This window comes from Micromys minutus (assembly GCF_963924665.1).
Source record: "Micromys minutus genome assembly, chromosome: 1".
NCBI classification, from domain to species: domain Eukaryota; kingdom Metazoa; phylum Chordata; class Mammalia; order Rodentia; family Muridae; genus Micromys; species Micromys minutus.
In genome coordinates this window covers 99,366,471-99,390,315 of record NC_137969.1, presented here as the reverse complement: position 1 = coordinate 99,390,315, position 23,845 = coordinate 99,366,471, and the positions used below count along the sequence as shown (strand labels likewise).

Below are 23,845 nucleotides of genomic sequence, written 5' to 3'. Positions count from 1 at the left end.
ATGAAATGTAGGTATGAAAACCATCTCCTTCCTCATTCAATCTTTTAAGCACTAGAATTTTGAGAAAGTTGTTTGAGAAGGAAGTGATACACACCCAGGAATGTAGGTGTGGGCTCTTCCTAGGGGAGTTTCCAGGTTCCTCAAGTTTTTATCAGATAATATTATATATACTGGATGAAAAATAAGTCTTATTTGACAGTTTAATAAGGTAAACTCATGATCTCTAAAGAATTTTGTTGAGGTTTCTAGGAAACACAATGACTGTAGCCTGGCCTGTTGAGTTATTTACCAAATACTTACCTTGTTTGCAGCCAAGATTAAGATTAAAGAGCCAGTATAGTCTATTATCTACATGGTGGAGAGTGTGAAATGTAGAAGGGAATTAACTAATCAGGAAAGCACCAGAAAGAAGAGACCATTGAGAAACTGGCTTCCAGGCCTCAGACAGGATACAGAACTGACTTATTTCTTTATTGGTATCACTCCGTCTTGATTCTGGCAGAACTTTTGCTTACACCCTGCGGCTTTCTGCTGGTAGGGGTGAGGAGGTGATTGACTTAAGGCAAGATAAATAATAAAATGTACATAATTCGCTTTGGGAGAATTACCCATATTTATTTTTAAAATAAAAGTTGTACGTGAAAACACCAGTATACCTTTATTATTAAGTTATGAGCACTTTCTTATTCTAGGGTGAATTTGTGAATGAATATGTGGGTGAGCTAATAGATGAAGAAGAATGCAGAGCTCGAATTCGTTATGCACAAGAACACGATATCACTAATTTCTATATGCTCACACTAGATAAAGTAAGTAATGCATAATTCTTTTTTTGTTTGAATATGCATTTGTCCCAGACATAAGTTCTACTATTTGAATGTATACAAGAGCATTTTCTTGATTTTTAATTCTGGAGAGAGTTAGATTGGTTAGATTTTTATGTCATGAAGCTCTGTGAAAAAGCCACAAGAGTTAACAGTTCTTTACCCTTTCATTTTATACACTAGAGGACGAATTTCTTAATATTTAATTAGTGTGTTATTGGGATCATGTATAGCACTGGTTCTCAACCTTTTTATTCTGCAACTTTTCAATACAATTCCTCATGTATGGTAACTCCTAACCATAAAATAATTTTCATTGCTCTTTTATAACTAATTATGATGTAATTACATATCTGTAGGGTTTGATGATTTTTGAGAACTGTGATGTAAATTGTAAAAACTCAAGACACCAAGTCATTTCGGAAAAAATTTTCAAATGTTCTTGTTTTTTGTCTATGTTACTCTCTGTGCTTGAATATTATATTTCAGTGAAAAATGTGTACAATAATTTTGAAGTTTTCCCTTCCTGGTATGAAAATTGAACAGAGTAATTTGTATACACTAGTCAGACATTGTACAACTGAACTAGTTTTCCTCTTGAGTTTACTTATGTTCCCTCGTTTTATTTTGTTAATATTTGCTTTGTTATTACGTGTTAGTTACTCTACTAACTAGGTTAGGTTATTATAGTTGAATTTGAATTTGAACCTTACTAAGCTACCTCAACTGGTCTGTAAGTTGCCATTGTCCTGCCTTAGCATTCTCAGAAGCTGACATTACATTGTGCCTATTGTGTCTAGACTAACACCTCTCTCCTGACAGTTAGTTACCTTATAGATATTTCTTAAATTGTACTCCTTTGTTTTTTTATTAGATACTCTCTGTATTTACATTTGAAATGTTACCCTCTTCCCCCACCCTTAAATAGTACTCTTGAGATTTTCAGTCCTTAGTCCCAAACATTCTGATGATAGTTTGGCCTAGGGAGTGAGTATAAGTATTTAAACTTGATTAGACAATTTTTAATGAGAAAATGGAATAAGCTGTTGCTTCTCTGGGGCCATGGTTCATAAACTTCAGTGTGCATTATTAGAGTTCCTCAGTCAGCTTGTCAGCACACTTTTAGACCTGCATAGTTTAGTATCCTCTTGAGTGTATCTGAAGCATGACCTTCTAAATGGAATTGGTGCTGATATTCACTGCTCTGTGGGTGACATATATAGAACCATTGATCTTGAGAAATTTTTATTTTAAAAGCATCTTCCTCATCTTATATGAGATAAAACAATCTAATTTTCAATATAGCAAAAGTCTCAGGAAATCTGACAAGTAGCTTTTCTTGGAAATTCTAGGATCGAATTATTGATGCTGGTCCTAAAGGAAACTATGCTCGGTTCATGAATCACTGCTGCCAGCCTAACTGTGAGACACAGAAGTGGTCTGTGAATGGAGATACCCGTGTTGGTCTTTTTGCTTTGAGTGACATTAAAGCAGGTAAGAATCATTTAAAGATTCTGCAGCTATGACCTGGACTTCAAGTTCGTCATTTACCATCAAACAATCTTCTATTGGAAAGGTCTCCCAGTTCCCAAGAATACATAGACATGTAAAGACTTTCCAGGTGGTGTTGGTGTATTGGTGCACACCTTTAATCTTAGCACTCAGGAGGTAGAGCTAGCAGGCATATCTCTGTGAGTTCAAAGCCAGCCTGGACTGCAGAGTGAGTTCCTGGACAACCAGAAAATAAAAAGGGAAAAGGGAAGGAAAGAGACTTTGCACATGGTACTTAGACATGTTGTTTTAATTTTATGTACATTGGTGTTTTGCTTGCATGTATGTCTGTGTGAGGGTGTCAGATCTGGAATTGGAATTTCAGGTAGTTATGAGCTGCCTGTGGGTGCTGGGAATTAAACCGCAGTCCTGTGGAGCCAGTGCTGTTAACCAATGAGCCATCTCTCTAGCCCCGATTTGGGTTTTTGTTTTTCTCATAGTATAAAGCAGACTAGCTGTGAACTCCACCTGCCTCTGCTGGAATTAAAGCATGAGCCCCTGTGCCTGCCTTTGAAGGAACTTCATATAAATAGTCATACAGTAGTTAGTCCTTTTGTGACCAGTTTCTTTTATTTAGCATAATGACTCTAAGGATAAAAATTTTCTAGGCCTCTTAACTTTTTACCCCCTCTGTGTAATAGTCCTAGCTGTCCTAGACTCACTTTGTAGACCAGGCTGGTTTCGAAATCACAGATCTGCTTGCCTCTTCCTCCTGTGTGCTGAGATTAAAGGTACTCAACCACCATGCCTGGCAAAGTTTCTTTTATTTTAATTTGAGACAGAGTCTCACTATGTAGCTTTGGCTGGACTAGAATTTGCTATGTAGACCAAGCCTTGAATCCATAGCTTCTGCTTCCTAAGAGCTAAAATTATCTTTAATATTAAGTACCCCCAAATTGGCCTACCTTAGAAACTTGCAGCTTCTTCAAGCCTTCTCTTTTACCTGGCCTTCCACATTTGCCATAATCTTACTGTGTAAACCAATAAATCTTCTATTACCCATCCACATACTTTTTTTTTTTACTTGAAAAGATATTTTCCCCCAGTTCTGCTCTTTTGTCCTTAAATAATTCATTTATTTTTATTTTATATATAATGTTGTCAGATTCCCTGGGACTGGAGTTATAGAAAGTTGTAAGCTGCCATGTGGTTCCTGAGAATTGAACTCAGACCTGTGGAAGAGCAGCCAGTGCTCTTACCTACTATCTCCATGACCCCATCTCCATATCTAAAGGGAGGGATAGACTCAAGTCATGAGGTTGGGACCCAACCTGAGGTCTTTGTGTGTACTTGACAAGCATTTTACCACTGAACGTCTCACAGCCTCCACAGTTATTTTACAAAACCACTAAGAACTGTTTTTTTTTTTTAAAAAAAGAACTGGCTACTCAGCTCTGTCACGCCCATTTTCCATAGGAATGTAGGAGTCAGCAAGTGTGATATGCTCAGTTGTGAGTAAACTTGATATGAGTGAGTAGTAGTTTGACAGTATTCTGTCACATTTTTGTTATATGACAACAACCAAGAAACAACTTACAGTATGTGGAAGTGGATATTTAATTGGGCCTAATGTTTGAACAGAATCACTCTTTGGTCTCTCGTGTGATAGGTGTTTGTTTGTTTAAGATGTATTTATTTTATGTATATGAGTACACTGTCACTGTCTTCGGAAGAGAGTATCAGATCCTGTTACAGATGGTTGTAAAGCACCTGTAGTTGCTAGGAATTGAACTCAGTCAATGCTCTTAACTGCTGAGTCATCTCACCAGCCCCAGTATGTGGTCATTTTTAAATGTACAGAAAGTACATAATTTTTTTTAATGAATTTTGTTAAGACCATGATTGCAGTCTAACTTTGGCAGTTTGTTGTTGTATTGTTTAAGATTTCTTAAAAATGTGTGCATATGTGTGTGTAAGTATGCATGGTTGCCTATGGAATGTAGAAGGGGACACTAGAGTTAGAACAGCCTTCTATAGGCATGTGATCTGCTAGATATTGGTGCTGGGAACTGAACTCGGGTCCTCTGGAAGAGCAGTAAATACTCTCAGCCACACTTTGTCCAGCCCTCTGTTGTAGTTTGGGTAGTTCATGGTGTTCTAATTTAAGACAAGAGCTCACTGTGTAGTGTTGGCTGACCTGAAACTTACTATGTAGACCTTGAACTCAGAAGTCTGTGATCCCTGTCCTCCAGTGCTGGGATTAAAGATGTGAATACACAATGTTTTACATTTTAAAATAATAGTGTCAATCTGCTGCTTTTTTGTTGTTGTTATTGTTGTTGTTTTTAACTTTTGAAGATGCTTTACTAGGGCTAAACCAGGGTTTCTCACATATAGGCAAGTGTCCTAGTCTTCTATAGTGATCTTTGTTTTACTTACTGCTGTGGGTATTGTGTTGTGTTCTTTCAATCAGTTTATATGCATTCTTCATTTATAAAGTGGAATGTTTGGCCTCAGACACATACAGACTAGGAGTTCCTCAGCTATACTGCTGGTTTGAGGCGTGCCTTGTCTACACATAAATGCATGAAGCCTCTGTAAGGTCAGATCACCTAGTCAGACTATGTCATAACTGGCATGCATCACCAGTCTGCAGTCTTCTTCTCTTGATAGTATTTATTACTTTGCAGTGAAATGCTTCTTTTCTTGAGTACGTCCAGATAAGGTATATTCCCTGGCACACGTAACTGGCAGGTGTTCTTCAAATTTGCATGTGTGACACACTGAGAGAGGAGGATGGGGTACACACATGCCATAGTAAGCCTGTGGAAATCAGAAGGCCTCAGCTGGTACCCTTCCTTGCCTAGTTCTGAGATAGGATTTCTTTGTTGGTTTTTCTGCTGCCGACACTAAGCCTGTTGGCCCTCATGCTTCCAGAAATTCTCAGAATTCTCAGTCTCCACTCAGCTTTTGTGTGGATCTTTACAATTCAGACCTGGGGCCTTGGGTTTACATGTTACATGCTTTAACAGTGAGGCATCTTTTCAGGGACATGCTTTGTTTTGTTGTCTTAAGATAATGGTCCCACTGAGTGCTGGGATCATAGATGTGTGCCAGCATCCTACCATCAATTGTGCATTTATTCTTGTTAGTTAGTATGTTTTGAATTTAAACAATTGAAAAACAGATGAAAAGTAAGAGAATACTTAAAAGTAAGGGTTATTTTAACTATTAACCTGCTTAAATTTTTGTTAATAACATAGACTTAAATTTTTTGTTCTTTAAAAACTATTCTTAACTGGGTATGATAGTATACATCTTTAATCCCAATGTACTCTGGAGGCAGAAGCAAGAAGATCTCTGAGGTCAGCCTTTTCTACAGAGTGAGTTTCAGGACAGCCAGAATTACATAGAGAGATCCTGTTTCAAACAAAAGTAAAAAATCAAATAGAATGGTTCTATTAGAAGCTAATGTCACTTTAATTAAGAAATAATAAAACTATATGTTAATATTTTTGTGGTCTCTTATGCAGGCACTGAACTTACCTTCAATTACAACCTAGAATGTCTTGGGAATGGAAAAACTGTGTGTAAATGTGGAGCCCCAAACTGCAGCGGCTTCTTGGGTGTGAGGCCAAAGGTACCACTTTCTAAACTTTTGTATTAGGGGCAATAGTATGTCTTTGCTGTACCATTCATTGGTAGGTGTGGACTAGAGTTGAGTCTTCATTGTAAGAAGCTTATTTCTTTGAAATAATGGAGTTGGTTATCAGCGAAGTCACTTTGACAATTTAATGATTATTCTCATGATGTGTTTGGTGTTGCTGCAGTGTTCTGTGTGGCTTGACTCAATAGTACTCTTCTAAATGTGAAACAACAAACACACAAACAAAACCTATGAACTTGTAGGTTACTTCTTCCTGGTCTCTGCTCACTTATTTATTATACCCTCTGGTAAGCTAATTAGATTCCCCAGGTATGCGTTTGTCCTTTTTTTTTTTTTTTTTTTTTTTTCTTTGAACTTTAGTCTGTCCTCCTGTTCCTTTCCTTCCCTTTACATGCTGGGATTACAGGTATCCACCCCCATACCTGCCTGAGTGTGTGTGTGTGGTTTTTTTTTTTGTTTTTGTTTTTTGTTTTTTAACATTTCTCTGTGTAGTCTTTGCTCTCCTAGAACTCACTTTGTAGACAAGGCTGACCTTGAACCTACAGAGATCCACTTACCTCTGCCGCCCATGTTCTGAGAGTATATGTACCATGGCCTGGCAACAGATGTTTATCATTGAAGGTTTTCCCCTCAGATGTATTTGTGTGCGTACATGCACACATGCAAGTGCAGTAGTCTGGAAGACGCTTAGAGAAGTCATATGAGCATCAGGCTGGGAAACAGGGGCCTTTACCTGCCAAGTCATCTTTCATACTCCTTATGGTTTCCTTTCATTCATTTGAGAGAGGGACTTACTATGTAGCTCTTGCTGTCCAGGTCCTCAATTTGTAGACTAGCATGTCCTCAAACTTCAAATATCCATCTGTCTCTGCCTCCCAAATGTTGGGATTAGAGTATCCCACCATGCCTGGCTTATTTTATCCTGCTCTTCTTTTCTTTTTCTTATACAAGTACACTGTAGCTGTCTTCAGACACACCCGAAGAGGGCATCAGATCCCATTACAGACGGTTGTGAGCTACCATGTGGTTAACTGCTGAGCCATCTCTCCAGCCCTTATCCTATTTTTCTTAAATACTATTTCCAGGTTTATTGCTGTTGTGTGATTTTTTTTTTTTTTTTAATCCTGCTTTGCTTACTTTTTTCTTTTAAGTCAGGGTCTCAGTGTTTAGCTACATAGCCTGTGTTTTCTCTGTAGACCAGGCTAGCTAGCTTCTTGCTTACAGAGATCTGTCTGCCTTTCTTGCTTCGTTCTGGAATTAAAAGAGTGGACTACCATGCTCAGCCTAACCTCCAGTTTTTAGTGATTGTTTTTGTGTACATGCCATGGTCTCTCATTTTAACAGTGGTTCTGAAATTTAGTGTTGCAAAGAAGTCTACACAGTGACTCCAACTGGGTGTTTCACATTATGTCTATGCATTCAATATTCTAAAATGAGCAATGCATAGGAACCAATAAGAATCTCATAATAAGAATTTCCTTATTTTGAGAAAAATCTATTATGAAAGGGAATAATATCCATAATATTTTAAATTAGGAAAATCTTCTCTTTTCCTAATGAAGTGTTTAGTGAAGATTTGTTAAATAAACTAATAACCATACATGTATACACGGAAATCTTTAGTTTATACACACCAAAAAAAGGTAACACAATGAGTAGCCTTTAATATTAGTCTTTGTATTAATGAAAGGAAATTTTTTCCTATTGTTTCATTCAAATTTAAAGACTATTATACAAAAGTGTTAAGTAAATAGATGTGGTACCATATTCATGTAATACTAGCACTGGAAAAGTTGAAGCAGGATGCTTTGCAATTTCAAGGCCAGTCTGGGTTGTATACAAGACCTTGTCTCAAGAATAGAAAATAATAAAAACCAGCAACCTTGCTGCCAAGCCTGATGGACCTGCATTTTTGTCTCTAAAGAAAACAGTCCTTCAAGTTATCCTCTGACCTTCACACACATACACACACCATGGTACATTTGTGCCATACACAGACACATGCACACAATAAGTAGATAGTATTTAAAAAACAAAAACAAAAAAAAAACCAAACAAACAAAAAAGGCCGGTGAAGATCACACATACCTTAAATCCTCTCACTTTTGTGAGTGAGAGGCAGGTAGATCTCTTTGAGTTCAAGGCCAACCTGGTCAACATAGCAAATACCTATGTATCCAGGGCTACATAAAACAGACCATATCTCAAAAACTAAAGGAAATTTTTTTGATCAATGAAATACTAAAAAAAAAAAAAAAAAAAAAAAAAAGTGATGGGGTAATGTCACAGGATAGAGCCAAAGGAAAAGCATTCTCAAAGGCCAAAGCTTAACAGTTTGAACAATACAAGAAAGTGTATATGTATATTTTTTTTCAAACACACACATAAATTTTTTTATTCTATATATACATATACTATATGTAGTCTGTTTTAACTTTGTGTTTGTCTGTGTAACACTTTCATGTCCGATGCAACAGAAACTAGTAGAGGGAATCTGATCTCCTGGAATTGGAGTTATAGATGGTTGTAAGCTGCTGTATGGGTGCTCCAAATCACAGCTGGGTCCTGAAAGAGCAGCAGTTGCTCTTAATTGCCAAGTCATCTCTTCAGCCCCAATGCTAAAGTGAATTGGGCATCTGATAATGTCATTTTGCCTTCCTGCCTTTTCTCTTTATAGCAGTTTATTGAGCGTTGTCTTATTCCAGAGGAGAGACTACGGTTTTAGCCTTATTAATCTAGTCAAGCTCAATACCTGAGCTCTGGGTGTTGACTGATAAATATTTGATCTCCAGAATCAACCCATTGTCACAGAAGAAAAGTCAAGGAAATTCAAGAGGAAGCCGCATGGGAAACGAAGGAGCCAGGGTGAAGTCACCAAGGAAAGAGAGGATGAATGTTTCAGCTGTGGGGATGCTGGTCAGCTCGTCTCCTGCAAGAAGCCAGGCTGCCCGAAAGTTTACCATGCGGACTGTCTCAATCTGACCAAGCGACCAGCAGGTTGGTGCCAAAGTCTATTCTGAGCATTTCTTCTCTGTCAGAATTTTCAAAATCTGATGTTACTTGATTCACTCTGAAATCAAATTCTATTTGTAAGCACATGTCCACACTTGAAAGGCCTGGTCCATATTGTTACTTAGCAATAAGTAAAAACAAAGGCCTAAAATCGAAAGGCCTGGTCCATATTGTTACTTAGCAATAAGTAAAAACAAAGGCCTAAAATCTTCCGTTATTTAGGGAAGGTAACAGAAACCTTTTTATTTCCATTTACATCATTTTACCTTTCCAGCATCCCATCAAGATTTACTCTCTGTTCTTAGGCATGTCTGTTTCTGGGGAAGATCAAGTCACATGAAATGACTTGTTGAGAATAGTTCAAAGAGCCACACTGATGATAGTGAGGCATCTTAGACACTTCAAATGTTCAGGTCAATGAAAGATGGGTTGACAGCCTTTTACCCACAGGTTCTCTCAACCCTACAGGAGTCTCTTTGTAAATAAAGTAGCTGTGTCAGTTTAACACAGGACAAAGCTGCTCAGGTAGATGTGGTACCCAGAAATTTGTGTTGGGAGAAGTTGACATCCTTTTGGGTGGTGGCTTGGATCTTAGGGTTCTAGCTATTTGGATATGCTAGCTGTTTTGAAAGACCAACAGCAAATGTGTGTAACTGTTTTAAAGTGTACACTATACTAAAGCTTTCTTCAGAAATGTACAGAAGGTGAAGAACTTTAGTGTAGAAGTCAGGGGAGTTTGTTTATGAGTTGGTTTTCTTTCAGTTTGTATAATCCAGTGTCATGATATAACAGAAAGCCAAGAAAAATGTGGACAAGGCCAATACATTGAAATGTCAGAACCAGGAAGTAGAAATGGCTATTTCCTTAGAGCTGTTTCCTGGCAAAAGACAGGACTGTCATGGTTCTGATAGGTTCCATCAGGGAAGTCTAGCCCCTTCGTTTGGAGATGGGAACATTTACACACTATTGTTCATGGGGACTAGATGCAAGGTTAGGTTCGAGTTAGGTTGTTCCTCTCGTTCTACATGGACAATACAGTTCTGTGCTGGTTTCAAGATTTAAAAATTCAAAGGTGAGTCAGCTTCCCTTACTATTTTTGCATCTGTATATATTTATTCTATTTCTGTTTAAAACAAAATGAGCAAGAATGTTAAAGGGCTGGAATATTCCTCTTTGAGTTAACTATTTAAAGGCTGTCTAGAACTGGGTGTGGTGACATGCTTATAACTAGCTGCAGACAACCCTGGGCTACGCAGTGAGACACAGTCTCAAATAACATAAATTGAATTTAAAAAGCTTTTCTAGGACAAACAGAGTTTTCAAGCAAATGTGGAAACATTGATAATTGTTTCATCTTAAGAGGAACTTTGGGGTTTATTTGGTTGGTTTTCTACTGTACAGCCCTTCTTGCTAGAAATAGTCTCTTGCTTGTGTTTAGTTGATACTTAGTTACTCAACCTTGATTCTTTGCTGTTATTTTATATATTGTTTTGTGCAGAAGAGGAAGCTGAAATTCTGGGGAAGGAGTAACGGCAGGTGAGTGGCACCAACTCTGAAGAAGTGGCAGTGTGAAGGAGGCTTTGCAGCCACTGCTGTGCACCAGTCTCAGCACCATGGCTTGTCTTGCATGCATCTATTTTCCCTAAGCTTTTCTTCACTCTTGTTTTCAGGGAAGTGGGAGTGTCCTTGGCACCAGTGTGACGTGTGTGGGAAGGAAGCAGCCTCTTTCTGTGAGATGTGCCCCAGCTCCTTTTGCAAGCAACATCGAGAAGGGATGCTTTTCATTTCCAAGCTTGATGGGCGTCTGTCTTGTACTGAACATGACCCCTGTGGGCCCAATCCTCTGGAACCAGGGGAGATCCGTGAGTATGTGCCTCCCACAGCAACGCTGCCTTCAAGCCCTGGCACTCAGCTGACAGAGCAATCATCAGAGATGGCTACTCAGGGGCCCAAGAAGTCTGATCAACCGCCAACTGATGCCACCCAGATGCTGTCACTCTCCAAAAAAGCCCTAACAGGGACTTGTCAGAGGCCACTGCTCCCTGAGAGGCCTCCTAAGAGAACTGACTCTAGTTCCCACCTTTTAGATAGGATCAGAGACCTCACTGGGTCAGGGACCAAATCCCAGTCTTTGGTATCCAGCCAGAGACCACAGGAGAGGCCACCTGCTAAAGAAGGACCAAGACCTCAGCCACCTGACAGAGCCTCTCCAATGACCAGGCCAGGCTCCTCACCTTCAGTCAGCTCCCTTCCACTGGAAAGACCTCTGAGAATGACTGACCCAAGGGTGGATAAATCCATAGGTGCTGCCAGCCCAAAGTCCCAGGCAGTGGAGAAAACTCCAGCCCCCACTGGCCTGAGACTTTCATCACCAGACAGGCTGCTAACCACCAACAGCTCCAAACCCCAAATTTCAGACAGGCCCCCAGACAAGTCCCATGCCTCTTTGACCCAGAGGCTTCCACCTCCTGAGAAAGTGCTATCAGCTGTGGTCCAGTCTCTGGTAGCTAAAGAGAAAGCACTGAGGCCTGTGGACCAGAACACCCAATCAAAGCACAGAGCTGCTGTGGTCATGGATCTCATAGACTTAACGCCTCGCCAGAAGGAGCGGGCTGCTTCTCCTCAGGACGTCACACCACAGACTGATGAGAAGACACCAGTGCTGGAGCCAAGCTCATGGCCATCTAGCAAAGGTCTGGGGCATACACCCCGAGCTGTGGAGAAAAGCAGCGTGTCAGACTCCCTCCAGCCAGCTGGGAAATCAGCAGGTCCTTCAGAACACCCTTGGCAAGCTGTTAAATCACTCACCCATGCCAGATTTTTTTCTCCGCCTTCTTCCAAGGCTTTTTTATATGAATCAGCAACTCAAGCCTCAGGAAGAACTCCTGTGGGAGCTGAGCAGACCCCAGGACCTCCCAGCCCAGCACCAGGCCTGGTTAAACAGGTGAAGCAGCTCTCTAGGGGACTCACTGCCAAGAGCGGGCAGTCCTTTAGGTCTCTTGGGAAGATCTCAGCTTCCCTCCCCAATGAAGAAAAGAAATTGACAACCACAGAACAGAGTCCCTGGGGCCTGGGAAAAGCCTCACCAGGGGCAGGGCTTTGGCCAATAGTGGCTGGACAAACACTAGCCCAGGCTTGCTGGTCTGCTGGGGGCACACAAACTTTGGCACAAACTTGCTGGTCCCTTGGAAGAGGGCAAGACCCCAAACCAGAACAAAATGCAATTCATGCTCTTAACCAGGCTCCTTCTAGTCGCAAATGTGCAGAGTCAGAACAGAAATAATACAGTAAATATCACATAACCAGACAAGCTGTCCCCAGGTACCATTTGGGGAGGGAAATCATTTCTTTTTCCTTCTTGAAAAAGAAACATATTCCCAACACTTCCACTGTTCTCTCCTTATATCCCAACACTCAAAACTCTTGTGACATTAGCCCATGGGGACTTGTGGTTGTGTGAGTCATGTTTGGGAAGTCGTCGGGCCCCAGTCAATGAGAAAGACAGACTTAAGTCTGTTTGCCCTAACTTTTACATATGGTCAACTTAAAATAAAAAAGTCCACTCTTGGAATCAAGCATGGAATTCAATTCCACTGGTCAAGTTGGAAAGTGTATGGGCTCTCAAGGTTTTGCCTAGCCGGACTGTGTCCTATTGAGAGCCCTGTAAAACCTTTGTGAACCTGGTGTTCATTCACATCACTGGCAGTTTCCTGAGTATTGATATGTGCAAGGGCAGGGGGCTAGTCATTTTTTTAGGCAGAATTACATAAGGCCTGAATCTCGATGAGCCTAACTTGCCTGCTTGGGTCCCCAGGTAGATTTCAAGGACCTTTGACCAGGAAACAACAGAAAGTACTTGTAGGCCATAGGTTTCCAGTTCTGTTTTCAAGTGGGTCTTTGTTGTTGGGGTTTTTTGTTTGTTTGTTTTTCTTTTTTTTTTTTTGTATTTTGGGGGTTTTGTTTGTTTTTGTTGGGTTGGGGTTTTTTGTTGTTGTTTTTGGGTTTTTTTGTTTTTGTGGCCCAGAGTGTGGTTATATAGAACATATATCTCCTGGTTCAAACATGCATGTATGTATGTGCATGTGTGTGCCTGCAAAGCTCTTCTATTAATGGAGGGGTGCTACATCAAGGCTGAGATGAGCTGTTGGCTGGGGCAGCTGCTGCAGTCTCTGTGTTGTAATCTGAAAATTTATCCTTTGGGGAGCATCTGGTTAGAGGGAGATGCTCTCTGAGAATGTTGTGTCCCATAAGTGGACAAGGGCAGTTGGCAAGCTTACCTTTCTTTTCTACCAATAATCCTTTTACAAGACCCCACCCACCCTTATCCTCATTTCCTCAAACACTCAGGTGCTTTCAGATCTCAGTCTCGGCAGTGGACATAGGGGATTTCTGGCAAGCTCCGAGCAAGACACACCACCTTAAGAAGAGTGTCAGATTCCAAGGAAATTCTTTCCTGGTCTTGTGCTCTCCTACCTGAAGGGAGAGAATCCTCTCCACTTCCCTGCAAATGGCTGCACTCTCTATTACAGAGGGCCCATGTCTGATAACTTAGCTCAATGGCCAGCCAAACCCTTCCCCAAGACTGGAGAGATATGGTGTTTGGAGCAATGTCCAGTCTAAGTGATGACTCCTCGTAACTGCTGATTATCTGTTACTGCTGCCCTGAGCTGGGGCCCAAGGGCTGGGAATCTGTTGGTGCTACCTTGCCCTACCATTTCCCCAGCTCACGAACTTCTAAAAGGAAGTGCTGTTTGGCTAGTTGTACCACACCCACCTGCCCTTTGTTCTCAGATCATGTTTACCTGTCAGCTTTGCGGACTTAGCATCTTTTGCAAACAGACAGCATCTCCTGGCATCTCCTGACTCAGTTACAGTTTTTACACCCTCAACAGGAGCCTCTATTTTCCCGTTTCATCCTCCCTAAGTTCCTGTTGAGGTTAGCTCCCATCTCTTCTCAAGAGGAAAGAACAGTGGTTGTAGAAGCATTTGCGCTTTATATAAAAATTGCAAGTAGGATCTGCTTTTATTTCCCAAAGTCTGTCTCTGGGATTGAGAAACTTGAACTCAGGCAGAGGGATGAGGCTGGGGCAGGGCTGTCCCGAGTTTGGGGGCCTGATCCCTGCACTTCCCTGAAAAGTCAGAATCTCCTCTCTGAATATACCTGCCTAGTTCTCTCCCCATTCATTCTCTCTTCCTACATCGTCAGAGTGAAGAAGTTCCTTTTTGAAAAGGAAGAGATAAAACATCTTATTTTCTTTTTAAAAAATTTTAGGCCACGAAGAAAATATTTTTAAAGAAATTCACCCAGGACATTAAAGTTCACTACATTACATATTTATCATGTGAGAGAATATAAGTATATATAGCTGCAGCTAGTAGGCCTCCCTTTCTCCTTCCCTTTTCTTAGGCTGTGTGAGTAGGTTTGCTTGGTGCCGTCCTGTGCCCTTTGCTCTCCTGTCATCAGTAGTAGTGATCAGAAAAAGATATCTGCACTGCACTGTCTCCTTTCACTGTGTTGTGTGTTTGATTACAGTAGCTCTGTTTCATGAAATAAACTGTGAAGTGGGGGGTGGGGGGTGCAGGCTATGTAAAAATTTTAAGTGGAGAAGTTTGGCCTTGACATAGTTTCTCTACAATAGGGTGAGTAGCTAATTGGCTTTGACTGCTGTCTAGAAGTATCTCACAAGACAGGAGGGAGTGAGGTGGGGGCACAGTTGGCCACTTGTCTTTTGTTTTGATATTTCCATTCATCACCATTTGTTGGAGCCTTCCTTCCAGACCTGCTAGGAAAATATCTTCTGAGCTGTGTACTTGGTGTGAAGTGGAGGGATTGGGGGTGTGGGTGAAGAACAGTCCTTCTGTCTAGGGCCACTGAAAACCACAGTGGACCTCCATTCAGAGCATCAAGAGGATAGTGTTAAGAGCTGTGCATCGATGACTGTGCTTTAGTAACAGGTGCTGGGGGTGGAATCTTTGCAGTTCTTCTAGACTGCTTTTGAATCCTGTAATTGCCCTTTGGTAAAGGGTGTGAATTGGCAGCAAAGAAACTGGTATTTGGCTTTAGCATTTAGCTTACGTTTTGGACGGCCAGAGAATCTGCCCATGAGACAGCTCCCAGGAAGTACTTTCCAGGGACAAGCCAAAGGCAGAAATATTCATAGGTAGTAACTAACACGTTTTTTGTTTAGTTGTAGAGGAGAGAATATAAGGGAATTATTGCAATTTTCATTCAAATCTTAATTTTCCTTCTTGGTGAAGCCAGCCCATGTTAGTAAATGGTAGCCATCATTTACCACCCCTAAAGTATTTTAGATGGATGCTTCCCTAAAATTACCAAGTCACTATGTCAGGCCTTTTTTTTTTTTTTTTTTTTTTTTTAAACCCAATTCTGCGTCTTTGGTACTTATGCTCTACCCCACACTTCAGTCTGGGCTTGAAGTATGATAGTGAACCTTTGTGGCGCTGCACTGAGTTCACTGACGCTGGACTTGAAAGGTTGTATCCCAGTGTTGTTCCAGAACTGACAGGAAGGATGTCTATCCAGGGCAATCAGGAATACTCAATTTGATGCACACACACCCCAGTCTGAGTTGAGATGTTGTCATCCTCTTGAGGTTTGTCATTGGATGTGAAGAGGCCCCATGTTCTCATCTCCTAGATGACAGGGCAGGAACGGCAGCAGGAATTTACTGCTGTTAAAATTGAGCTATTCATGTTAATTATCCCAAGTCATTTAGACCTAGGTAGCTACTGCAGGAGCTTTGATTGGCTATGACCAGTTCACTCTCAGTTGAGCTTCCTAGGTCAGTACAGAAGTTGCTATAGTGTAAATTGAAATAAAAATAATTGCTTTGTACACAAAACAATGTAATGATGGTGCTAATCTCATGGTATAAATAAGCACTGCCACAGTGGAGGGAGTGGTGACATGAGAAACCCAGGCTCCTGCTTGGGAAGATAATGCATATAGGTTCCTTTCAGCTCTGAGAGGAGGGAAACAGGCAGAGGCAGTAATGCCTGCCAACCCAACCCTGGAGTGCTTCAGTACAATTCAGAGGAAGAAATCCTATGTCAAGATGATGACCACCGAGTTTCTTGGGGCTAGTATCACCTTGACCATAGCCTTTGTCCATCTTGCCCAGGGAAAGGTTAGAAGAGAACTATGGATGTGGGGTAGCCATTACCTTCTGCTTTTCTACCTCTTCCTTCCCCTCTCGTGGCAGCATCTCAATTACTTATAAATAAGGGCAGTGTTTCTTAAGGACATCGGAAGAGCTTATTTTAATTAGACAACTACAACCTCAAAAGATGTTTCCTGACCAGTATAAGCAAAACACATTTAACTCTTTTGTGGTTCTTCCCCTATAGCAGCCTTCCTTTGACTTTAAGAACATCAGTCTATGAGAGGCCCCAAGAGTTGTTCCTGGGAGAGTAGTGCAGCTTGGCAGAGGCAGACAGGGAGCAGAGCAGAAACTGAGGTGTTGGTGTTGTTTCTAGGGTGGGCAGAGCAGGTGGTTGTGGTACCGCCTTGTGTGTATGTAGGTGAGTGGAAGCTGGGTGAACACAGCATCTAGGAGCTCATGGAAAAGCAGCTTTCTAGTCTAGGTCTTGGCAAAGAAAACTGACTAGAAAGCTTATTTCTAAATGGGGAAAAGGGGTTCAACGAAGGTCCATCACTGTGTTCTCTCACCCCCCCCAACCAATTGTCAGCTGGAAGTGAACCTAGTGAAAAGGCGGGGAACCCTGTGCTAGGAGTCCCCATAAACATGTACTGTAATTCTTTGTATATAGAAAAATTACTGTAAAGTAAAGTTTAACTTTACTCTTATGGCCCTTGCCCTGTGTTTTTATTGTCTCTGGGGAAATGTAGCTTAACAAGACAGAGGGCTGACTGGTTAGGGTAAGAGCAGGAGCCAGCCTTGAAGAAAGATGTGTTTCCTCCCAGGTGCACTGGCTGCCTAAACATTCATTCTGTCTACTGAGGCTGGTGGTGGCTTCGCAGGAGTCCTCTACCACCCAGGGTATTTTGAGGAATTATTTCAGAGAAATGAAACCGACACTTTGGGTTTTGTTTTTGAAACAAAGTTTCACTGTGTGTGTAGTTCAGACTAACCTCAAACTAGTATTCCTTCTGTCTCCGCTTCCCAGTGGCAAGCAACCAGACCAGGTTGATGATTCTGAAATCTTTACAGGCAAAGTTTGAAGACTCGGGCTTAAGAGGGAAAGCAGAGACAAAGGTTGAGCCCACACCCTCACACCAGTAACTAGAAAGGGCCCTAATACACTTCCGTTTGCTTAAACAGGAAGTATTAGCCCTTTGACATAAACACCTAGTTTTTCTGATCCTGAACAAGTTAGCAGTTGCCTTCCTTTTCTGTTTTTTGCTTTTATTAGTTCCCCCAGCCCCCTGGGATTGGGTGTTACTGTGTAGCTATGGTGGCCTGGAACTGGGAAACCTACCTTCATCTGCCTTAGGGTGCTAGAATTAAAGGCACAGGCCACCATTCCATCTTCAAATCCTTTTTTTAATTTTTCACAATGCTTTTCTCTAGTTCTGGCTGTCCTGGAACTCACGCTTTAGACCAGGCTGGCCTTGAACTCGGAGATCTGCCACCTCTGCTTCCAGAGCACTAGGAGTAAGGGGGGGGCCAGCTTCAAGTCCTTGTTCTACTATAGCTCTGAGCTGGATGCCTAAGACCTTTCTGAGTTACAGAAATAAGGGGTTGCCTTTTGTTGAATACATTACAGGCTTTCCCTGGGAAGCTTAGGACTGAGACACAGCCTTGAGCACTGGTCCAAACAACACAACAGGTAGAACTGGCCTAACCAACTTGTCTTGAGGTTGGTATACCTGAGCCTTTTATCTCTGGGCACAACTGAGGTGCTTTCCTTGGTCTGAGCTCTGCATTTCTCCATCCTAGCCTCAGCCTATCTTCACCCCACAAAAGAAAAAGGAGTTGCAGTATTCGATGGTACTGGTCCTTGCCTGGTATGTTAGAAGCCCTGGGCTTTGCTCTACATTCAGAGCCATACAGCACAAGTAAAAAGGGAGTGAGGCTGGGGGTCTTAAGAACCCATTCTCCATGGTTTCAGTGATAACCTTAGGAAACTTATTTGGTTTCCAGATGGGAAGTCTTTATATAAGAAGTGAGGCCCATGCGGCCCCAGGAACAACTAGGTGTTTTGACACCCAGTGCACACAGCAGGGAAATGCATCAATTTTATTTACATTTCAGAAGCTACTTAGTCTGGACAGAAGTTCTGGCCAGGACAGAAGCCTGGGATTCAAATCAGCCCTTACCCTCCTCATGCCCACAGTCAGCCCAATACTGCCTCCGTTCCACGGGGCCAGCACAGGCAGGTGCCACCTCTGCTGTGACAGGCACCTGGAGTAGCTCAGACACTTGACCACTCCAGCCCAGACAAGAGTTGGGTCCAGCCCCTCTGGGAATTCATCTACTTCGACTGGGCCAGATGAGTTGTGACTCAGTGATGACAACAGCTGTAGAAGTAAGGGTTTGCCTTCTGGCTCAGATCCACACCTTTGTCCTCTGTCAAAGAGAGAGGTGGCTGCTCAGAACTATTATGTTGAGGTCACCAAGAGGGCTGGGAACCATGCGGAAGTACATACACACCTGTCATAACCTGGAAAGCAGCCACACTGACGTAATCCTCTGCCACTTTCTGGAAGAGCTCGTCTGGCAAGCAAAGAATCAGTGGAGGCCTGAGGTCAGCAGCCCTGGGTAACCCAGTGGTCCAGCCCTCTGAACCTTTCTGCTTTACTGTCCTGCCTGTTCCTGATGACAGGACCCAAGACAACACTCACCCACACTCTGGCCTGTCTTGCTGGATGTTTCAAAGAGCTGGGCTTTGATATCTGCAAAGAGAAGTGACTAAGTCTTCACGCCTGGGGAGTACATCTAAATGTAGCTAACAGTTCAGTCTCCCTGAACTCCACAGGTTCAAGAAGGCCAGGAAGCAACCAAGGCTGTCATTCCCCTGTCTTTGAAATCCACTCAGGCAGATATTACCCGTCCCCAAGCCCCCCTCCTCAGAGACTTAAAAACGGCTACTATCAGCGTAGTCCTGAACATCATGGAAGTCCACACGACGGCGCCGCCTGTCTTCCTCCAGTAGGTCACTCTTGGTGCCACACAGGTAGATTTGACAGCCCTGTAGCAGAAAACAAGGCTAAGGTTATCTCCACAGACCAATACAGTCTCTGTCCCTAATCTTGTAAGATCTGGTCACCTACCTCTTCTAAACTGCGTAGCTCCTTAACCCAGAACTTGGCTCTCTCAAAGCTGCTGCTGTCGGTGAGGTCTTAGTAAGGGTAAGACAGGAGACACAACAAGGAACAGTGGCTTCCCTCTGATGCCCCTTTAACCCAACCCTTACTTGAACAGGCCAGCGTCCAACCCCTTACCATAACAGACAATTGCAGCTTTAGCACCCCTGTAATAGATTCTGCTCATGGCTTCGTAGCGCTCAGAACCTGCTGTGTCCTAAGGAGTGAAAGAAGCTAATGAGCTCCTCCACAAGACTACAAACTAGGCCCACATTTCCAAACACCCCCATCCCTTTTTTTTTTTTTTAGGTGAGTAAATGGGTGTGAGAAAGGAAATACGACCTATATAAGGCTCCGGTTAGCTGGTTTAAAAGGCAAGACATTAAATTTCGGGGATAGGTTTGCCCAAGACTGTTCTCAAGGGACTTACCCAAATACCCAGAGTCACCGTCCGATCTCCAACGCACATCACCTTGGCCACAAAAGCAGCTCCGATGGTCTACAAACAGGATAAAGATAAGAGTCGAATGCTGGGCCGGCCGACCCCCTTCTCCCATGCCTGCTCCGCGGAGGTGCACTTACGTTCTGATAGGGCCCCACCAAGAAGCGGTCGTGCACGTATCGTTCCACCAGGCTCGTCTTGCCCACGTATTCCTTGCCCAGCATAACCACCTTGACGTCCACGCGCTGCCCGCTCATGCTCCCGGGGCCGCTTCACCCACTTCAGGGTCCGCGCGGCCCAGGCAGAGCCCAAGCGTCAGACCCCAACCCCAAGGGCCTCGCACCTCGCAGAGGTGCCTCGGCCCGAGGTGCTCCGTCCCTCGCAGAGCCCGGACGCGGACAGCGCCCTCCACTGCGCCGCAGAGCCTTGTGATGCTCACCCGCGCAACCGTCGCTGCGACAGAAGCTCCGCCGCGCCGGGGTTTTCGACTGAAACCGGGGTCCCTACCTAACTCCAAACAGTACCTCTGGGACTGGACGACAAGAGGCGGGACGCCCGGTCACGTGATGCGGGCGCCGGAAGTAGCCGATCCTGTTTGGCCGGCCCCGGAAGCGTCACGCAGTCCTGTAGCCCCTCATGGCGGCTGTAGGGACCTGGGCGCGGCGCTGCGGTGATTGAGCTGTGAGCCTGGCGGGCGTGCGCCTTGCCGCGTGTCCCCCACCCCCGGGCTCTTCACCCTGATGCTGCACGGGTGCTGAGCCCGCTCGGGTCGGGACGATGGTGAAGTATTTCCTGGGCCAGAGCGTGCTCCGAAGTTCTTGGGACCAAGTGTTCGCTGCCTTCTGGCAACGGTACCCGAATCCCTATAGGTACGTGGCGGTAGGTAGAACGAGTCGACCTCCTTTCCATTTGGAGATCCGACTGTAGGCTGTCCTTGACTGGACAGAATCCGGTGCGGGCTCTCTCCGGGAACTGTGGCCACAGATTTGGCATAAAGTCCTTATAGGATTAGGATCAGGCCAAGCCTGCAAGGTCCTCGAAGACTGTCTAGACAATTACTTATATTAGGCTCTAGATTTCTATTTTGCGGTCCAAGGGTGGTGAGACTGGAGGAGGGGGCAGCAGGAGAGTTGAGCGGTATTTCGGGGCCTGAAATCCTGACGATGGCTTGCTCACCTGCTTGTGGCGCTCTCTAGTGGTATAATTCTTGAGATTTTACTCGATTTGGAAAGCCACAGAATCCATATCAGGGTGGAGGAGGGGGTTGGAATTTGCCCGGGGATAGGTTCAGTGTACTCTAATTCTGAACCCGGGTACAGATCACTCTGTAAGATTGCAGGAAGCCATGACCTGGAGACTCTAAATAAGAACCTGCAGACCTTTCATTAGGAGCAGGCTCCTTGAGAATCATCTTCATTTTAACACTTGCAGCAAACATGTCTTAACCGAAGACATAGTACACCGGGAGGTGACCCCTGACCAGAAGCTTCTGTCCCGAAGACTCCTGACCAAGACCAACAGGATGCCACGTTGGGCAGAGCGACTGTTTCCTGCCAACGTTGCTCACTCGGTGTACATCCTGGAGGACTCTATTGTGGACCCGAAGAATCAGACCATGACCACCTTCACCTGGAACATCAACCATGCCCGGCTGATGGTGAGACTTCCTTTGGTCCCTCAAAATAGTTGCTCTAAAGATTTCAGGCAAGAGAGTTATGGGAACTCCTGTTGCCAGAGGCAAGCCTAAAATACTGATGAGCTACATCTCTAGAGCTCTGTCCTTAGATTGGCCCATCCTTTTCAGGTGGTCAGATTCTCTGGGACTGTCCCTTGGGTCTGAGATGGTGAGGAAAGACCCATTTTCAAAGCTTGTCACAAAGTGCTGTATGCAGAGCCAGTTGGTGACAGACAGACACACAGGCTGGGTTTTCAGGAATCACACTGGGCGAGAAAGGGAAGAAGTGGCTTTCATTTGGGAGTCCCATCAAGGCCTGAAGATGCCTGGGATGTGCCTCAGTTTATGCATGAGATTTGAGGGGATAAATTAGATATGCCTTGAATCCCATGACTTGAAAACCCATGTTTGGGAATATTCACACAGTATCATTTTCTTTTGTGACTAAAAGCTTCTAGATGATTCTCAGCTTCTGTGAGCTTGAGATGAAAAGTGTGTTTCAAAACAAAACCTTTATAGAGATGTGCTCCTCACAGTCATGGAGTGTGTAAAGCACCTTTTCCTGCTCAGCACTGTCTGAAGTCACCTCAGCTGAGAGCTCTGCTTCATAGATAACACAGTGATTGTATTTGTGACTTATGTCCTCACGTTCTTCACGAGGCTGCCATACACTTTGATAATAAAAGCTGTCATTGGAATGGGTGAGTGAGTGTATGTGTGTACATGTGGGTACACAATATCAGGAAGCTCAAAGAGGAGAGGACAGAAAGCAGACAAGAAACACTGCTCACATCTAGATCCAGAGGCTCCAAGCAAAAGCCTGGATCAGATTGGAATAGCAGCTGATCCCAAGAAGCTATGTTCTACTTCAAAGGGTTATCAAGGCAGAACAGCCTGTCTCCAGGCCTGGGATACGAAATGGTGAGAACTTTGTCATTGCTTCCCCTTGTGAAGGAGGCAGACTCACCCAATGTTGAGTGCAGACACACAGTGCTCACTTTGCGAAACAAGTGAGCAAAGCAAAGGGTGCTCCTTCAAGGTGCTCAGCCTGACTTCCCTTGAAGGTGGTGGAGGAACGATGTGTTTACTGTGTGAACTCTGACAATAGCGGCTGGACCGAAATCCGTCGGGAAGCCTGGGTCTCCTCTAGCTTATTTGGCGTCTCCAGAGCTGTCCAGGTATGCAGTTTGGGGGCTGGACTTGACTGGGCTGGGCTGGGCTGGGCTCAGCTCTGGGTCACTGAGCAGCTCTCCCATCCTTCTCCCTCTCCTGCCAGGAATTTGGTCTTGCCCGGTTCAAAAGCAATGTGACCAAGACAATGAAGGGCTTTGAATACATCCTGGCCAAGCTACAAGGTGAGAGTGAGCCCTGGACACTGTTTCAGGAATTGGGGGAACCCTCACTACCAGTAGCTGGAGTGGTCCTACCTCGGCTGGACTGTCCTGATCTGAGCCTGAGACTCTCATGTGGGCCTGGAAGGGTGGGAGGGTCAGGATACAGGGCACCAAATATTCCTAAGAAGCCGGGCCCTTCAACGACTGCCTGCCATGGTTGAACAGGGATTGGGTGGGTCTTCTAGGCATCATCTGAAGCCAGCCCCTGATGTTTGCCACAGGTGAGGCCCCTTCCAAAACACTTGTTGAGACAGCCAAAGAGGCCAAAGAGAAAGCAAAGGAGACGGCACTGGCAGCTACAGAGAAGGCCAAGGACCTGGCCAACAAGGCTGCCACCAAGCAGCAGCAGCAGCAGCTCGTATAGCATACTTGCTCCCTTCTCCCCAGTGCACTTGATTATTAAAGCTCAACCTGCAGCCCTCTCTGCTGTCTTAGGTGGTGGGTCAGGGCCCTGTCCGGGTCAGCATCTGCACCACACCCAGCTCTGTCTACTGGGCGCAGGAGTGCAGTGACTTGCCCGAGGTCACTGCAGTGATAGACTGTACGCTCCATGAGGGCAGGGCTCCTTGTTTTATCCTCTGCTGTGTCCCAAGTACCCTGAACAATATTTAGCACATAACAGGCACTCAATAAACACATGATTTGATTAGCCCCAGTTCTGGAGTCAGATAGCTTTGGTTTGCATCTGGAGCTCAGGCAAGGCACATCACTCTGCCTCAGCATCAGGACCATAGAGCAGCTTCCACACCATCAGATGTGCGCTGCCTTTCACATGACCCTGCTTGCCAGCTACTGATCTTATTTCCTCTTTTCCAGTTGTGGCTGGGACTTCCTCCAACTCACTGGGCAAAACCAGGAACTTACAAAAGAAAATTTTAATGAAAATACTGTGCAGTAGGGAGGGGCAGAGGCCCTGGGCTTTGCCCAGGAACAAGAAGTCTACGGGCTTCCTGTCCCTGTGGGGAGCAGCAAAGCAGAGCCAAGTGCTACATAAAATTCCCTTGGGGATAGTGAAGGTGGCCCAGGCTCAGGCTGTTCCCACACGGAGGCTT

The 23,845-nt window shown here is 44.1% G+C and overlaps 3 protein-coding genes across 5 annotated transcripts in view; 2 read left to right on the top strand and 1 right to left on the bottom strand.

Moving 5' to 3' along the window:
- The window catches only part of NSD1 (nuclear receptor binding SET domain protein 1), a 96,595-nt gene extending 79,789 nt beyond the window's left edge, over nucleotides 1-16,806 (top strand). For 2 of the 3 annotated variants that reach the window (XM_080915362.1, XM_080915361.1), the window contains 5 exons: nucleotides 693-809; nucleotides 2,177-2,318; nucleotides 5,849-5,955; nucleotides 8,775-8,979; nucleotides 10,665-16,806. In XM_080915362.1, the coding sequence (XP_080771488.1) occupies nucleotides 693-809; nucleotides 2,177-2,318; nucleotides 5,849-5,955; nucleotides 8,775-8,979; nucleotides 10,665-12,277 (2,184 nt within the window). In that variant the 3' untranslated portion in view covers nucleotides 12,278-16,806. Of the gene's footprint in view, nucleotides 1-692; nucleotides 810-2,176; nucleotides 2,319-5,848; nucleotides 5,956-8,774; nucleotides 8,980-10,492; nucleotides 10,531-10,664 lie in introns of all 3 variants that reach the window. The other variant, XM_080915363.1, reaches the window with a different exon arrangement.
- Nucleotides 16,807-18,205: 1,399 nt separating this feature from the next.
- On the bottom strand, nucleotides 18,206-20,259 carry RAB24 (RAB24, member RAS oncogene family). The gene is made up of 8 exons (XM_080908680.1): nucleotides 19,865-20,259; nucleotides 19,713-19,781; nucleotides 19,421-19,499; nucleotides 19,250-19,317; nucleotides 19,068-19,167; nucleotides 18,821-18,871; nucleotides 18,630-18,692; nucleotides 18,206-18,545 (listed from the first exon to the last, which is right to left on the bottom strand). The coding sequence occupies exons 1-8, from the start codon at nucleotides 19,979-19,981 to the stop codon at nucleotides 18,481-18,483; spliced, it is 612 nt and encodes a 203-aa protein (XP_080764806.1). The 5' UTR covers nucleotides 19,982-20,259; the 3' UTR covers nucleotides 18,206-18,480.
- Nucleotides 20,260-20,336: 77 nt separating this feature from the next.
- On the top strand, nucleotides 20,337-23,441 carry PRELID1 (PRELI domain containing 1). Its single transcript, XM_080929335.1, has 5 exons — nucleotides 20,337-20,593; nucleotides 21,156-21,381; nucleotides 22,464-22,577; nucleotides 22,676-22,754; nucleotides 23,015-23,441. The coding sequence occupies exons 1-5, from the start codon at nucleotides 20,502-20,504 to the stop codon at nucleotides 23,155-23,157; spliced, it is 654 nt and encodes a 217-aa protein (XP_080785461.1). The 5' UTR covers nucleotides 20,337-20,501; the 3' UTR covers nucleotides 23,158-23,441.
- Nucleotides 23,442-23,845: the final 404 nt, after the last annotated feature.

Coding starts and splice junctions, on each gene's coding strand:
- RAB24 (XM_080908680.1), bottom strand. CDS start 19,981: ATGAGCGGGCAGCGCGTGGACGTCAAGGTGGTTATGCTGGGCAAGGAA. Junction 18,693..18,820: donor CAAGACAGGCCAGAGTGTGG/GTGAGTGTTGTC, acceptor TTTGCTTGCCAG/ACGAGCTCTTCCAGAAAGTG. Junction 18,546..18,629: donor TGCTTTCCAGGTTATGACAG/GTGTGTATGTAC, acceptor TCTCTTTGACAG/AGGACAAAGGTGTGGATCTG.
- PRELID1 (XM_080929335.1), top strand. CDS start 20,502: ATGGTGAAGTATTTCCTGGGCCAGAGCGTGCTCCGAAGTTCTTGGGAC. Junction 20,594..21,155: donor CGGTACCCGAATCCCTATAG/GTACGTGGCGGT, acceptor TAACACTTGCAG/CAAACATGTCTTAACCGAAG. Junction 22,755..23,014: donor CATCCTGGCCAAGCTACAAG/GTGAGAGTGAGC, acceptor TGTTTGCCACAG/GTGAGGCCCCTTCCAAAACA.